The sequence below is a fragment of the Micropterus dolomieu genome, linkage group LG12 (assembly GCF_021292245.1).
Source record: "Micropterus dolomieu isolate WLL.071019.BEF.003 ecotype Adirondacks linkage group LG12, ASM2129224v1, whole genome shotgun sequence".
In the NCBI taxonomy this organism is placed as follows: domain Eukaryota; kingdom Metazoa; phylum Chordata; class Actinopteri; order Centrarchiformes; family Centrarchidae; genus Micropterus; species Micropterus dolomieu.
Genome location: NC_060161.1, coordinates 19,590,531 through 19,606,107, shown reverse-complemented (window position 1 = coordinate 19,606,107; position 15,577 = coordinate 19,590,531). Strand labels below are relative to the sequence as shown.

The 15,577-nt window shown below is 38.5% G+C and overlaps 2 protein-coding genes across 2 annotated transcripts; one reads left to right on the top strand and one right to left on the bottom strand.

The window, feature by feature from the left end:
• Positions 1–976: 976 nt before the first annotated feature.
• elp5 (elongator acetyltransferase complex subunit 5) lies at positions 977–3,461 on the bottom strand. The gene is made up of 8 exons (XM_046064958.1): positions 3,168–3,461; positions 3,003–3,063; positions 2,815–2,895; positions 2,193–2,404; positions 1,767–1,942; positions 1,581–1,676; positions 1,387–1,487; positions 977–1,266 (listed from the first exon to the last, which is right to left on the bottom strand). Exons 1-8 carry the CDS (start codon positions 3,220–3,222, stop codon positions 1,158–1,160), a joined length of 891 nt encoding a protein of 296 aa, XP_045920914.1. The 5' UTR covers positions 3,223–3,461; the 3' UTR covers positions 977–1,157.
• Positions 3,462–3,617: 156 nt separating this feature from the next.
• Positions 3,618–8,346, top strand: phf23b (PHD finger protein 23b). Its single transcript, XM_046064957.1, has 5 exons — positions 3,618–4,187; positions 5,496–5,527; positions 5,642–5,734; positions 5,841–6,456; positions 6,638–8,346. The coding sequence occupies exons 1-5, from the start codon at positions 4,160–4,162 to the stop codon at positions 6,829–6,831; spliced, it is 963 nt and encodes a 320-aa protein (XP_045920913.1). The 5' UTR covers positions 3,618–4,159; the 3' UTR covers positions 6,832–8,346.
• The last annotated feature ends 7,231 nt before the right edge of the window (positions 8,347–15,577 follow it).

Genomic DNA, 15,577 nt, shown 5'->3' with positions numbered 1-15,577 from the left:
ACGTTTATTACCAGCTTTAATGTATTTTTCAGCTTTTCCTCTTGGCGGCTGTGGTGCTGTTTGACACGAACAGTGTTCATCCGTAAAGTTTTACTTTCATTTTGACAGAGGCTTGATTGGTGTCAATAAACCTCATTATGCCAGCTGTGATTCGAAGCTGTAAAACGGTACTTGAAAAATTCACTGAGCATTGGTGAGTACTTTTTATAGACACTACTCATATATTTGGAAGGGCAGCTTTTACAGTTGGTCAGCAGACACCTTTGCCAGATAACCCAGAATAAGTTTTACTACACCTAATTACTTAAAACTAATCCACAATCCACTCTCACACTGCCAAGCAAATAGGACTATCGATTAAGTGATGTTATTTAAAATTATTTACTGTAAATTAATTATCATTTGGTGCAAATAGACCTGGGCTTTACAGAATCCAAATGGTCAACATGAAAATCATTAAGTAAAGTCTGCAATCATAGTAATTGATCTCTTAAATATTACTTCCACTTCATGTATAGAGGTCTGAATAAACTTTAGTGATTATGTTTGGCAATGACACATTTACTTGTGACCCTGATCACATTTTAGGGCTGTGATATGGATGGTTGTGAGCATTACTGTTGCCCTCTTGGATTCTATCTTTTGTACTGTAGGATTTTAGAGGCTCTGGAAAAGAAAGGAAGAAGTATCCAGTATTTTACAAGGAATTAGCAAAATATAATTATACAACACAATGTGTTTTTCTTTAGTCACTTAAATCCTCTTTTGAACCACCCCCATATTTAGTTTTATTGAGAACCACTGCACTAAATCATGTCAAAGAGTCCGTTGGATGACTAATTGTACACTATATGTACAACATTAAATTTTTATGAAAAACCAACATGGTACAAAACTTAAAAAACAAATGTATTCAATAAGAAAACAAGTGAAATTTAAGAAAAATTAAGTTAATCAATAATATTAGTAAACACTCTTAGATTAAACAATTTAATAAGCAATACATATTTTTTATAGACATATTGTATTATTTTATATCTTCAAGGCTCCATGAGCTGGTGGTATGGCTTTGAATCTGCACTACTGAAATCAACTCAAGTGTCTTTTAATGGCAATGAAGACATGAAACATCATCATCATTCAGTGGGTTTTATGTCCTACACATCCAGATCATCATCAGGGTCCTCCTGGTCATAGTCGTCGTTGGCATCAGGCTCATAAAGAATTCGTCCTGAACCCGGGCCTGAGTGGAGCAGAGCCGTTTTCCTGTGAAAGGAAAAGGGCGCAGCGTTTTTTGGTTGTTTGAAAAAAAAGTAATTTAAGGAAAATAACAGAATATGAAACGTAATAACTGAATAATATAACGATTGCGGAAAAGTGTCTCACTTCTCTTTGCTGAAGACAAAAGGAAGTGCAAGCTTCTGCTTGGCCTCGCGCTCTGTATCAGATAGTCGAAGGTTGAAGGTCAAGTTGGCTGTAGGGTCCGTCTACACAAACACAAAAAGGACACTTAAAAGTCATATCTGAGCACTATCTTTATCCTATTTATCTGCATATGGTAGGAAGGTGTTATTTTGCACCTCCTGTTCTTCAGGGTCAGTCTGTTTAGGTCCAAGTTGGCTGGGTTTGCCCTGTACTATGACTTTAAGATCCTCTTTGATGCTGAAAACCTCCTCCTGAGGACAAAAAAGCAAAAACAAGTTATCAATATTTTTTGAAATAGTGTAGGAACACAAAATAGTCATCCAAAAGGAAGAATTGCTTACATCTTGCATAACTTTCCCCGATTTTGACCGCTTTGTTATCCTTGCCACTGCTTCGTCTCCCCTTATCCCAGGCACTACAGTGATGACAGAAGTAGCCAAATGGCACACACTTCCCACAGTACCCCTCTGATGCATATCTGCATGCAGCAGACCAATAATAGCTCTCACAGCTCCCCCTAATGAAAAACACAGAGAGAGACCTTTAAATGGTGGAATTACTGTGTGGTCTTAAAGTTCCACTTTACTCCTTGTTTGACCATGCTTAGATACGCTTTTAATAAATATTTCTGTTAAATTTCTATTAAAAGATCATTAAAGACAAATGTTTTACAATTACGCCTACAGCCTGGATATCACAGCTTCATTCACTACAAAAAACCTGTGACATTGCACTGACACACAGACATTAAGTAGATAATTTATCACCTTTTCTAAGTTGTTGAAGAGTCTTGCAGACAGCGGGTGGACTGAGGTGTCTCAAAATCCACGAAAGGGAGTCGATCACTAAGGTAGGTGGTTTGGGGTGAGATGTTTGCTTGACCAGATGTGCAAGTTCCACCAAACAGAACTGGTGAACTGTGAAAGCTGGGTGATCGGTCCAGCCAAGGGGGTCTGTATAAGCATTGTGAAAGTGTAGCCTGAAGTGACAAAAAACAGTTTGGTTACAGGTTAATTAAGATGCCTAATAAAAAAGGGGCTGCAGGAAACTATACTTTCCATTACCGAGTAATCTACTGATTATTTTTTTCCAATCATTTAGTCTATAAAATATCAGAAAATGATGAGAACTGATGCCCATCATCAGTTCAAATAATTCAAGATGCTGTATTCAAACGTCTTATTGTGTTTGATCAATAGTTTAAACCCTAACGAAATTCAATTTACAAAGATTTAAAACAGACAAAAAGCAAAACATGCTCACACTTAAAATGGAACCTGTGATTCTTGCATTTTACTTAATAAATTACTATTAACAAGTCTCAAAGTAAGTGGCTATTAATGTTCTGCTGACGGACTAATCTCTTCAGCACTAATCTTAGTTAGTTACCTCTGAATGGGTGATCCTTTCAACCCATCTTTCAGCTCTTCCTCACTAACTTCAAAGCCAAGGACATGGACAGCTTCCTCCCTACATTAATAACAGTCCAGACAGGTTACATACATAATTTAGAAACATTCACAAGTTACAGCACATACATAACTAAACAATCGTCATAATGCATTTGTTATAGATACCTGTTCAACACAGCATTGATGAAGCTCTTCAGGAGGTGTCGACCAGAACAACTAGCAGTATCTACCAATGAAAGTATAAATTACATGACTTTACTGTGTGTTTTTGCTTAGTTTCACATAGCAGTTTTACGTTATCGTTCGCAGTGTTGACTTTCAGGCATTTACCTTGAATTATCAAAAAACCCCCAGCATCAGTGCCTTGCAATAACTCAGTCAACATGGTACTAATATATAAAAGTAAATTGTATAAGGTAGCTTCAGCTAGTTAGCATGCTTCTGATTAAACCCCCTATTTAAACGTATACAATAAAAAAAAACCGGACAACTCGGCAATTTAACGGCAGAAGAACAACACCCATCAAAGTTCAGAATGGCGACACCTGAAAATAAATATAAAGCTTGTTCTGCTCAATCCGAGTCCAGCATGTTTCGCTAATAGCTACGAGAAGCCTGTTTAGACTGTACCTTAAAAAACGTCACATCCCAGAGTTCCCTTCCTTGTGCTGTTGTTCATATGTGGGGGATGTAGTTCGACAACATTTACATACCCGTGCTTGTGTTAGGGGGGTGAACGACTGCGTGAACTACGTTACCCAGCATGCACCACAGGAAACACTGCGCTGGCAGCCTCAAGAGGTTTCTGCCGCGCACGGAGAAGACCGTGCGGAATAAAGTCAAAACTCCGGTCGTTTTGTGTGCATACAGCGAAGAACGACAAAACTTAATCGGAGAAGTTCTCATTATGGACCTACGTTCACTAGCACTCGCGTTTAGCTAAGGAGTTTTTAACCGTTGTTCCACATTTCAGTACCGATTGTTATAAATGCAATGGCGAAGAAAAAGGAGCTATAAGTGCAGGACGTTAAACGACAGAGGAATTAGTATTTTGTCAGGCTAATAACGTTAGTGTGGCGACACTACGCTAACCTTAGCTGTTGTAACGGATCCCCCCAGCGAGGACATATCACAAATTCGGCCTACAGTACAGTGTTTTTAGTGTCTTCGGTGTTCCGCGCCATCGGCTTGCTGCTGCTAAAGTTGCCCGGCGGAACGGTGCAGCCACGCCGGTGGAAGGCGCAGCGCGACGGCCGCTACTCTCCGGCTAGCTCGGCTGCTGCTTCTGGTTCTTGGATCGAGGCCTTGTCGGTGAGGCGACAATGCTTGACATAATGTCTGAGCACCAAGGTACGTTTCACCAGCATCAGTGCAGATACATTAAACAAACTGTCCCTCGTGTGATGTGAATCTGTCCAGTGTTTAAATCTGTCGTGTTTTGCGGACATAACGTTAGATGGCTAACTTAACCCAACGTAAGTTATGCCAAACGTTATGTTTGATTGCGTAAGCTGTACGTTATTAATAACACGACTTTCCCTTGACCAGCTTGTGTTTTGTGGTCAAAATGCCATGAAAGTTGTGTTAAAGTGAATATCTTATGTTCTGTTACGATTTACGTAGCTAACAGTGTTAACGGTTTCCTTGCACAGTTAAGTTAGCTTGTTGGTTAACGCGCCGATCCGTCTAGCTTAACGTTAATAGCTGGATAGCTAACGTTACCCTACAATCTAACTGAAACACACACCCTAATTGGTCGATTTTTAAGTTAAATTAGCTCACTTGTTAGCCACGAAAAATACTATTTTTTAACACAGGCTCAAACTCCAGCGCTGACAACACGGCCGATTAAACGTTACACCTTGCTAACGCCAAGCTAACTACGAGTTCAAGAGCGCTAGCGCGATTAGCTAGCTGACCAAGTGGCTAATTGTTAGCACAAGTTGACTTATAAAAATCAGTAATAGCCGTTAGCAATGTCAAGTTTAAATACAACTCGATAAACATATCGGACCTTAAAAACATTCACAAGTCGAAGCCGTCTTTGCCGTTATTGCTGCAAACTGCATAAAGTTAGCGTGTTGTGCTAGCTTTTCCTCCAACCTGAATCTCAGCTAACGTTAGCATGTAGCATCAGGACAATACAAAATGACAGGTTTAAAGCTTGGCAGCCAACAATCTGAGCTTTTTAGCTTCGCTTTCCCAAAAATCAACTAACGTAACGTCATTTGTTTTTACGTCGAATAGATTTAACATTTAATCGTGGCTGATGCCGAAATATCCAGACTTTGTGTGAAGTTGAGATTGTGACACCGGTTGCGGTTGTTTGCAGCCAACCAACGTTAACAGCCGATAACTGACTTGATAACGTTCCGCTCAAACGGTCATCCGTAAACTCCGTCGGTCAATTTAACGTGTCTAAACAAGCACGGTTCCTAAATAAGCTCAACGTGCTCATCACTAATAACCCTGATTAAGTTATTGAGCCGTATTAGCAAGCTAATGCTAGCGTTAGTCCACATGTGTGGCATCACACCCTCAGGCAACTGTGTGCTTGGTTATTCTGTATATAAGATGTTTCTGTGAAAATAAGAGTCAGTACTGCTTCACTTGTAACTTACATACTTGTGTTTTGTGTTGTTTTTTTATCTCCACCAGATTCACTGTTAACGTGCAAAACTGAACCTCTGGTGAGTACTTTTAAATGTTACTTTGAGTAGTTTATTATGTACCTTTTTTGAGTTGTTGGAGCTTGTTCAGATTAGATTCACTTTCTTAAACAAAGGTGTGTGTGCTTTCTATAGCCCACAGAGAGGAAAAAGAGGACTGTTGAGGACTTCAACAAGTTCTGCAGCTTTGTCCTGGCCTATGCTGGCTACATCCCCAGTCCAAAAGAGGTAAGCTGCTATGAATGTCACAGTTATTAGAAATGACTGTCATTGCCTGCCTCCCTCCAGTTGTGAAGCAATACCAAAATGTTTTTTTCTTCTTGTTGTCTTGTAGGAAAGTTCGTGGTCCCCAACATCATCCAGCTCTGCACACAGTTCAGGGTTGTCGGCAGATGTTGGTGGTGGAGGTAGCAGCTCCACGGGCAATACTTGGGCAGATGGAAGCTCCGACATTCACACCATCCATACGTTTGTCCGTAAAGCTCGAGCAAATAAGGGCAAAACTATTCGCCGCATGCACTCTGATAGCAGTTTGCTGGACAAGATGCGCCTTAAAGACTCCCTGTATGACAGCCAGGCCAGCTCTAAGGCAGAGCGCAAGAAAGACAAAAAACTGAAAAAGTTGTCACTGGGTTCTGCCATGACGGCAGCAGATAGTGGCAGCAGTGAAGGCGAGAAAAGAGCCCGGATTAAGCGCAGCAAAAACTCAAAACCGCCCAAAGCTAAGAAGCTCAAAAGTTCGGCTGCTCAAAGCGAGACAGACTCTGAGGCACGGCATACACATACAGAGGTACGACCCCTCAGAGAGGAGCTGGCGGCGCATGGGGACTCCACCCCAAGCACGCAGGACCTGGAGAAGATGCAGCCAGACGACTCCATCAGGGAAGCGGAGATGAGCTCCAGTGAGGGGGAGACCTGGATCGCCGATGAAGACATTATGGTGGAGTCGGGTATGACATTATGCGTTTGTCCTTCAAAGTAACTTCCGTTTGTTAAGATGATCTGTCTGTATCTAATAAATGTTTTAACACCAGACTGTCTAATTCTGGTAACGATTCTCAAAATGTACAGATTGTCGACTTTTTAATCAGCTGTAATATCCTTTTAACTCTGTTCTCTTTCTCATCATAGGGGATGACTCGTGGGACTTGATCACCTGTTACTGCGGGAAGCCATTTGCAGGGCGGCCAATGATCGAGTGCAACCAGTGCGGCATATGGGTGCACTTGTCGTGTGCGAAGATCAAGAAGTCTAACGTTCCCGACATCTTTTACTGCCACAAGTGCAGGGACGTGCGGCGGTCAGGACACAAAAAAGACCCCTAGAGAGGATGGGAGGGGACGAGCAGCACCCACCCTGTTTTGCTGTCCTCCTGACACTTGTTTTCTTTGATGCCTACAGCCAAAACAGCCTGAATTATCACCTGGATGGCAACTGTATTGTCACTTTTGTAGGATTTCTTTTGACAATCACAACCATTCTTATTTATCCCTCACTTTTTTTTGTTCTTTCTTACTTTTTGTTTTGTCTTTGGCTACTGTGAAGAACTGGACAGAAGTGACAGTGGAGAATCATTTATTTGTTACTAATTAATTCCTTCATTAATTGGCTTTATTGTTGTATACTGTGCTGGTGATGTGCACACATATTTTCACGTGTACTCATATTAACTGGGAAGACATTTTGACATAAATGATTTCTTGAGGATATCGACAAATGAGTGAAAAATTTCCATTAGTTTTACACATTGATAACATTTATAGCTGAAGGGATGCAAAATGTCACTCCTGTTATTTGTTTAGAAGTGTGTCATAATGCTAGGTGGGCAGCTCGTATTAGTTCTGATCGTATTTTGGCGAGTCGTTTCTGAGTTTCCATTTTAGTTTTGGGTTGTCAGTGATGATCACTGAACTTTAAAATGTAGAGCTCTCACTCCTACTAGAATAAGTGATCTTTGAATTCATACAATCTGAGAACATTTACTGTTTTGCATCTAAATTTCTACATTTCAAATTGCACACAGACAATTCTTCTGCCAGTGCACTTTTTAAAATATAGATCCAAATACCATTTCAGCTGCGTATATGGGTGGTATCTGGAATACGAGGAGCTCCGGCTAATTAAATCTGTACTTGGCATGTAGCTGCGTACATTCATGAATGAGCGCTTAATGTTTCTCCCTGTCTGGCTTGCTAATCAATCATTGATAGCCATTTACCATGAACAACATTTACATTGAAAGCTGTTAAATTTTTATGTTTTCGTTTCATGTGGGGTTGTTTTTGTTTTTTATTTTTCATGTTAAAAACTCATCTGATATGAGGGGTTAATGTTGCCGATAGACGAATGGTTTGGCAGTGCTTTACTATGTCAAAGTGGCTCTGAGGCTCGTTTTATGAATGGTTGTAAAATATTAGTTTTTTTTCTGTTTTCATGTGATATGTTTATTTCTTAGCTTTCTGAGAAGCGGGATTAGGGATGCGCCCGCATCAGAGAATGGACATAAGATTGTCTCACATCGAGAACAAAGTTGTAGTGTACAGAAAATAAGTTGACGCTGCCTAGGTTGTGGCATTTGTTTATGTTTGGTTTTACCATGTGCTTTTTTTTTTTGTTTGTTTTTTTTTTTTTTTTCTTTTGTTGGTGGGAGTTTCTTGGTAAGTCTCCAGTAGCAGTTGCACTCTCTCTACAACTTCTATTCTGTGTACATATTCTGTTCTTTGACAACTGTACATATGTGAAAGTGAAGAGAGAAAATACCCAAGCAAAATCTATATTTTCTGCAGTCTGATGTTTTCTTTAATCGTAGCTTGAAAAATAAAAGTCTTTGGGAACATAAAGTTATGGTGGTATTTTTGATCATTTTATACTGAAAGGACACACAAAAATACTTTGAAGCAGTTGTTTTGTCACATTTATTTAGATTTTGGCACACAGCAGTGTTTGTCATGTTCGTGTCTTGTACCACTAGAGGGAGTGGGTCGACAGGCATCTCACCTGTTAGTGAGGCAGCGCGTTAAATAGCAGTCCATGAATAAATATGGAACATATTGTACAAGGTTCACATATGGAAAAGCGCAGACAAAATGTGAGCTCAGTTATTGGAGTTGGTCTCTAGTCCCTGTACTCTTCCCAGTGGAGGTCAGGTTCATCCTGTAACACAATCATAGAAACGCTCAGTGTTTTAATCTGACAAAAGCAGAGTCATATAGGTCTGCACCAGATATGAAGAAACATTGTGAGTAGAGCAGGTGGCATTTAAATAGCATTGTGATGCAGGCTGATTTGCATTGGAAACAAGTGACTTGAGTATTCAAGAAATACAGAGACCACTCACCTTTCGGGTTCGGAAAGTGGACATTTGAAAGCCGCCAATAGAGTCCAGTGGCGCCACCTTCCTTCTGTAGACACAGCAGCAAAGGGAAGACAAGCTCAGGCCAAAACACTTAATTGTGCCATGACTATAATTTATACTTTTTATTCATACTCTTTATCTCGGCACCACGCATTCCTAAAACAAACTTGTGCTGAACAATTAATCAGAGGTGCAATATTTGTTGAATGTGAAAAGTGTGTCAAAATACCATTTTAAATTAGAGTTTGTCATGCTGCAGAGATGCCCTGGCCTACACATCATATTCTACAGACTACACAGATCACACATCTTTGTTTGATACGGATCCTTGCAAAAGTCTCACCATAATCACTGAAATATGTTTTTTCAATGAAAATGAAAATAATTATGTAAAACTGATAATTTCCCGTAATATCACAAATCGTATTGCAATATCAGTCTAAAAAATCGTAATTAGATATTTTTTCAAAATCATTCAGCTCTTAAAAAAACTTTAAACTCATTTGATTTAAAAAGCACAAAAGCAACAACAGCCAAGACGTCTTAAAGTTAGATAGTCTTAATTATGTTTAAAATGTATTTGTAATGACAGAAAACATGATTCAGAAATATCTACACATTTGTCACTGTAGATCAAAAAAAGAATTTCAGATTTAATTACACTGATTTCGATGATGGCTGAAGTTATTTATATTATGACATTTCCAGTTACCATCAAATCACATTTTGTCATCCTCACTGATTTTATAAAAGCCATTGAAACTGTGATAAGGCTTATTTTGTCCCCACCTCTTTTCATTGGCTTTACGCTGATACTGGTACTGGTTCTGGTTCTGGTTCCGGTATTGAAGAGGAAAGTGCTCTGTTGGGACGAGGAAAGTCTCAGCTTCGCCCACGGAGAGGTCCCCCTGATCTAAGCGATCAGGCGGGCGGGGGAAGAGCTCTCGGTCCTGCCAGTTGACTTCCTGAGGACAATAATCAGATTATCAAAAAAGACAAATAGACTGCAGAGGATAACGTGCCTGAAGGTATTTGATTTGTCCGACAGGGGACATGGATGTTGTGTGTAAAGGCCTACCCTTTTGTTTCTGAATCTGCTTGGCAAAACAGCAGCAGATATCTCCTCCAGCAACAGGTACACTGCCAGGACAGGTAGCACAAACCTGGAGCAAAGCATCTGGGCAGAGCAAGACAGCCAGAGTCAGTGACATCAACACACAAGAAGATGAATTTGAAAAGAAACCACATGCTTACCTTAAATCTTCTGGTTTCTCTTCTGGTTTCTGTCCTTGGGGCTGATGGCGATGGTAGCAGCTCTGTGTCTTCTGAGCTGTCGAGCCAGCGTGCAGGGTATTTGTAGCCGTGCATCTAGGGTGGGTTTATATTATGGGGCTGGCATCGAGGGCTTGTTTAGGCTAAGGGAGCTTGTGTGACTATGTGACTTCAGACATGCCAATTACATCTGCCGCCCTGCCGCCTGGCATTGTCATCATTAGTGTCAAACCTCTGCAGCCGCTCTGATGGAGATAGAGATCTGAAGTGCTGACAACATGCCTCGACACACGTGCATACATGATCACATACACATCGTCCCACCCACACGCCCTCTTCCATTTTCCCTGCAGGCGATGTGAGGAGAAGATGGGAGCGAGATAAGGTCATTGTTGGGGATGTTGAGGACTGCTGTTTACAGGCTAAATGATCCTCAGGCTGGTTTCAGCTCTCTATAAAGGGATAGACGCAACTGTTCTGGGAAAAATGCCTGAAATCAATATCATGATAATAAGATTTTTTACTAATACTGGTATGTTTCATGATATGCTAAATGGGTGCACAAATTCCACTGTTCTGATACATAAGATACATATCTTCATCCATGTAAAACACAAACCTAACCTAAGTGTACTTGCATTTAATCGTTTATTTGGACAGAATTTTGTAAAGCAATGACACATACAGTAACCATCTTATCAAGTAAAAGTTGTCTATACTGAGTCCTAAAGGTCTTATTTCAACAAAACAAGGATAAATATCTTCTTGTTCTGTAAAATAATTGTAACTTTTAACATATTAAATGTTTAACAATTTTAGAAAACTCTGCCAAAATGTTTTGTTTATTGTTGAGTCCTAAAGGTCTTGCTATATAATAAGTTGCCTTATTCTGTTTTTAAGACAGAGACACACAAACCTTTTCTTTTATTGATCTTAGTACTAATCTTACAACACTGGCAGATTTTGTTGTTGTTTTAAGAATTAAGGACTTTTCAGGCTCAATAATGTAATAATACTGATTTTATTTTTATGCATTGTGTATTATCATATTATCAAACTGTGTTCCATCAAGACCTTGTAACACATCTAAAAACAAAGACCTTAATAACTAATTTTGCTTAGTTTTAATTTGGCCTACAGTTTGCTTAGAATCATAAAGGTAAACAGCACAACAACACAATTTTCATAAAGTCTCATAAGTCAAGAGAAAAGACAAACTCAGCCAGTGCTGTGAGATAACTGCAACATGTAGGCTAGCCGGTGCAGAAAGAAATCCTGTTTGTCACTTTTCATGATTCTAGTGCAGAAAGTAGTGGTGAGTGAGGTATTCAGATTGTTTACTAATACCTCGCTGTAAAAATACTGTTACGAGTAAAAGTACCACATTGAAAATATAACTAAAAGTAAGTAAGTATAATCAGGAAAAAAACAGTAAAAGTATTCAATGCAGAATAATAATGTCCACTGTTGTACTATTATATATTATATCATTAGATTATTATTACTCATGCATTAATGTAAAAGCAGGATTTTACTGTTGTAGTTGTTTGAGGTTCAACTATTTTGTATCAGACTGCAATTAATAAAAATTTCGTTATGGATTAATCTGCTGATTATTTTCTCTATTGATTCGATCGATAGTAAAAATTCTCCAAATAGTGAAACATGTTTTCACAATTGCCCAGAGCCCAAAGTGACACCTTCACAATGCTTTTTTTGTCAGTCTAAACCTCAAAATGATTAAAAAAAACATTTGAATAATCAAAAGGAAAAGAAGCAAATGTTCACATTTGTGAAGCTGCAACCATGAAATGTTTTTGAACGATTATCAAAATAGTTGCCAATTAAATGTCTGTCAATCAAGAAATGTACCGGCTCTACTTTTATAAAGTGTTGAGTTAACTGCTGTTAATTTATTACAAAGCATCATATTTTTTAAGCTCTTCATGTGTTTTGACCGTAAAAATCTCCCTCTGTAAAGTAACTAGTAACTGAAGCTGCCATATGAATGTAGTGAATTAAAAAGTACAATATTTCCCTTTTAGATGTAATGGAGTAGAAGTAGAAAGTGGCATGAAAAGAAAATACTCAAGTAAAGTACAAATACCTGTAATTTGTACTTGAGTACAGTACTTGAGTAAATGTACGCAGAAAGTTACTTTATTCTGTTGTCTTTCAAGATGCTGATGCCACAAATACACTGGCAGAAAACAATTGTTTAGGGCTCAGTAATAAACAAAAAAATACTTGACACAGTGCACTTCCATTAAAATTGATTTGCAATGATCTGTAATCATTGCCCAACCCTATCTGTCATTATGATTTAGCAATAAGTAAGCTTTTTTGATTAACTAATCTATAAAATGTACAAAATAATGACAGATGCCATCAAATCAGACCCAGAAGTGAAGTATTTAAACTACTTAACCATAAAAACCATGAAACTAAGGAAAGCAAGCAACTATTTAGAATTTATACTTAAACAATACAAAAGATAAATCCAAACCATTAATTGACAGTGGAAATGGAAGCCAATTAACTAATCAATGAATGCACGATTCAGATCTGCACTGATTCACTGTGTTTGGGGTTTGAAAGAGACACACAGAAACACAGAGTTCAGAGATCGTATCAGGACCCCAGTGTGTGTGGTAATCTGGAAAACTAGATCACTCTGCTTCGCCCGACTTCATCGGCGGATTTCCACCCAATCCAGACCACACACAACAGTCCCCAACCCTCCTCTGCCAGCCTGCAGCCTCTGTCTATGCAAAGCAAAACAGAGACAGTGTAGCAGGGACGGATGGAGAGATTGGCAGGGGATGGGGCGGGTGGGGGTCAGCATATGCGCATTCAGACACGTTTTCACTTTTCCTCTTTTCCCGCCCTGTCCTAATTATTTCTATTTTGGGATGCTGTGACCCACCAAACATAGAGCTGGTGCTGATAGATCAGGCGTGTATAAATAAACCAAAACAAGGCATGGCAGCATGTCAGCAGGGGCAGAGGCCAGATAGGCTGCACTGATTACCTCCATTATCAGGGACAGGCCTCATTAGGGGCCTCTGACTGGGTGTGTGTTTGTTCTTTTATTGCAATACAGGACCAGATCTCCTCCCGATGATGTAAACTTAAGATACTCCCTGGTCCTTGCTTTTGTGAGGGTTAGTTTAGGGTTTGGGCTTCAGTTTAGTTGTAGGGTTAGGATCAGGTTTAGGTCTGAGATAAATGGATGCTACAAGAACTTGTGTTGTGTTTATAAAAAATATATATAGTGTTTTATTACAGTGTTAAACTCCGAAGTATGCTTTGATTTATGTACATAAACTGTTCTATATTCAACATTATAATTTTGTACTTAGTGTATTAAAGATTTGTAAATAGTACTTACTTAAAATATTCTTGACTATGCTTGAAGTTTGACACTTTGGGAAAAATACTTTTTTTTTTCCCGAGAGGAAGATGAGAAGAGCGAAACCACTCTCATGTCTGTATGATAAATATGAAGCTAAAGCCCACAGACACTTAGCTTAGCATAAAGACACGAAACAGGGGAAACAGCTAGCCTGGCCCTCTCCAAAGGTAACAAAATCCGCTTAGTAGCAGCTCCAGTGTGGATGTCGCTTAAAACTCATTGACATGCTGTATCTGTTCAAAAGTTGCAGCGTTAAGGCGGTGTTATGTGCCAGGCTATTTCTTGGCCTGGAGCAGTGATCTCCTTTAGTAGTGGACAAACATGAGAGTGGTATTGTTCTCACTCTAGGCAAGAAAGCGAATAAGCAGTGTCAAACTATTCCTCTAACTGCACTTGATTACACTTTTTTGAGAAAACGTAGATTTTTCCTGATTGTATTTAAGTACAAGTTAAATACTTAACTTGAACTCTAACTCAAGCATACTCAAAATACTATTTCATGTATATTTACAGGTTTTATTAAACATGTATTTATAGCGTATTGAATGTTTATCAATAGTTCTCTAAAAGATTAAGTATACACAAAGTACATGGATAAAATATTACCCATTAGTACAAAAAACACTTCAATACAAATGAATAGTGTCTTACAGCCACTTTTTCAAAACTCTTCAGTCTGCATTACCAACATGCATCTTGGCCAAACAGTTAATCTCACCTCCAAAACTCACTCAAACCACCAAAACACTTCATCGTGTCTCAACATAAACTTGTTTAGCCAAACACTGTCAACAATTCTCTCTCAGAAAGCGTACATGAGACACTGACCTACGAAACACAAACAACAGGTATCATTACACATAACTGATGCATTTGTATCTTTGAAGTTTGAATGATTTGTCACATAAATCAGTATTTCATTATAGAAGAAGAGCATATTTTCACTGTACTAACTGTACTAAAGTTTAATGTAACAAAGATGAAATGCAGAAATTTGCTTCTAAAGCCTTTATTTTTTCTATATCATGCCTATAGTAATTTACAATACTATTTACTAAAGTTTTTTCAGTTGCTAACATGCATTGGTCAAAACTGAAGTCACATTGTCAAAATCACTGTGAAATATTTTTCATATTTTTCAATATTTTTCAACATTAATTCAATGATTACTTTCTCCAAAATCTGTGAACTCTTTTCTCATTACTTCTTCACCACCTGCAAAACACTATATATCTGAAGCTCATTTTTCAAATTCTAACACACCGTGTCCAAAACTGTTAAAAACACATTCAAAACAGAATGATGGTAAGCTTAAATGTCCTGCATTTCTGAAGTTACCAGACTGAAAGATACAGAAAATCTTAGCAGAATATTTAAAGTAAAGTTTATGTTTGCATAGTTTACGACTATGTGCGTAGAGAGCTGTGTGAAGTGTTTTGAATGTGGGCTAGAACTGCAAGCTGAGTGTAAAGCAGGAAATGTGATTGTATTTTAGCAGAATTGGCTCAGGAGGTTTGTACATATTTCACAAGTTGTGGTCATTGTGTCTCAGTGCCAGTGTTACTGTGGAAACAAGTGAAAAAAACTGCTGCACTGAAATTTCCGAAATTAGTTTTTATTTTCAACTTTTTGTATTTCGAGTCATTTACTAAATGCAATGAAAAAAATGCTGTACAGAATATTGAAGGAAATGTCTGCATTTCTGATTTATTCTTTTTACATATATTTTAATACAGTCAATACAGTGAAAATGAATTTTTCTTTTTCTATAATGAAATACTCAAACATACAAATGCATCATTTATGTGTAATGCTCCCCGTTGTTAGTTTTGTTGTTTTTTATGTCAGTGTGATATGAGTGACACTGCACGCTTTCTGCGTGAGAATTGTTGCCAGTGTTTGGTTGAATGAGTTTATTTTAAGACATGATGAAGTGTTTTGGTGGTTTGAGTGAGTTTTGGAGGTGAGATTAAGTGTTTGGCCAAGATGCATGTTGGTAATGCAGACTGTGTAAAGCATATTGAAAAAG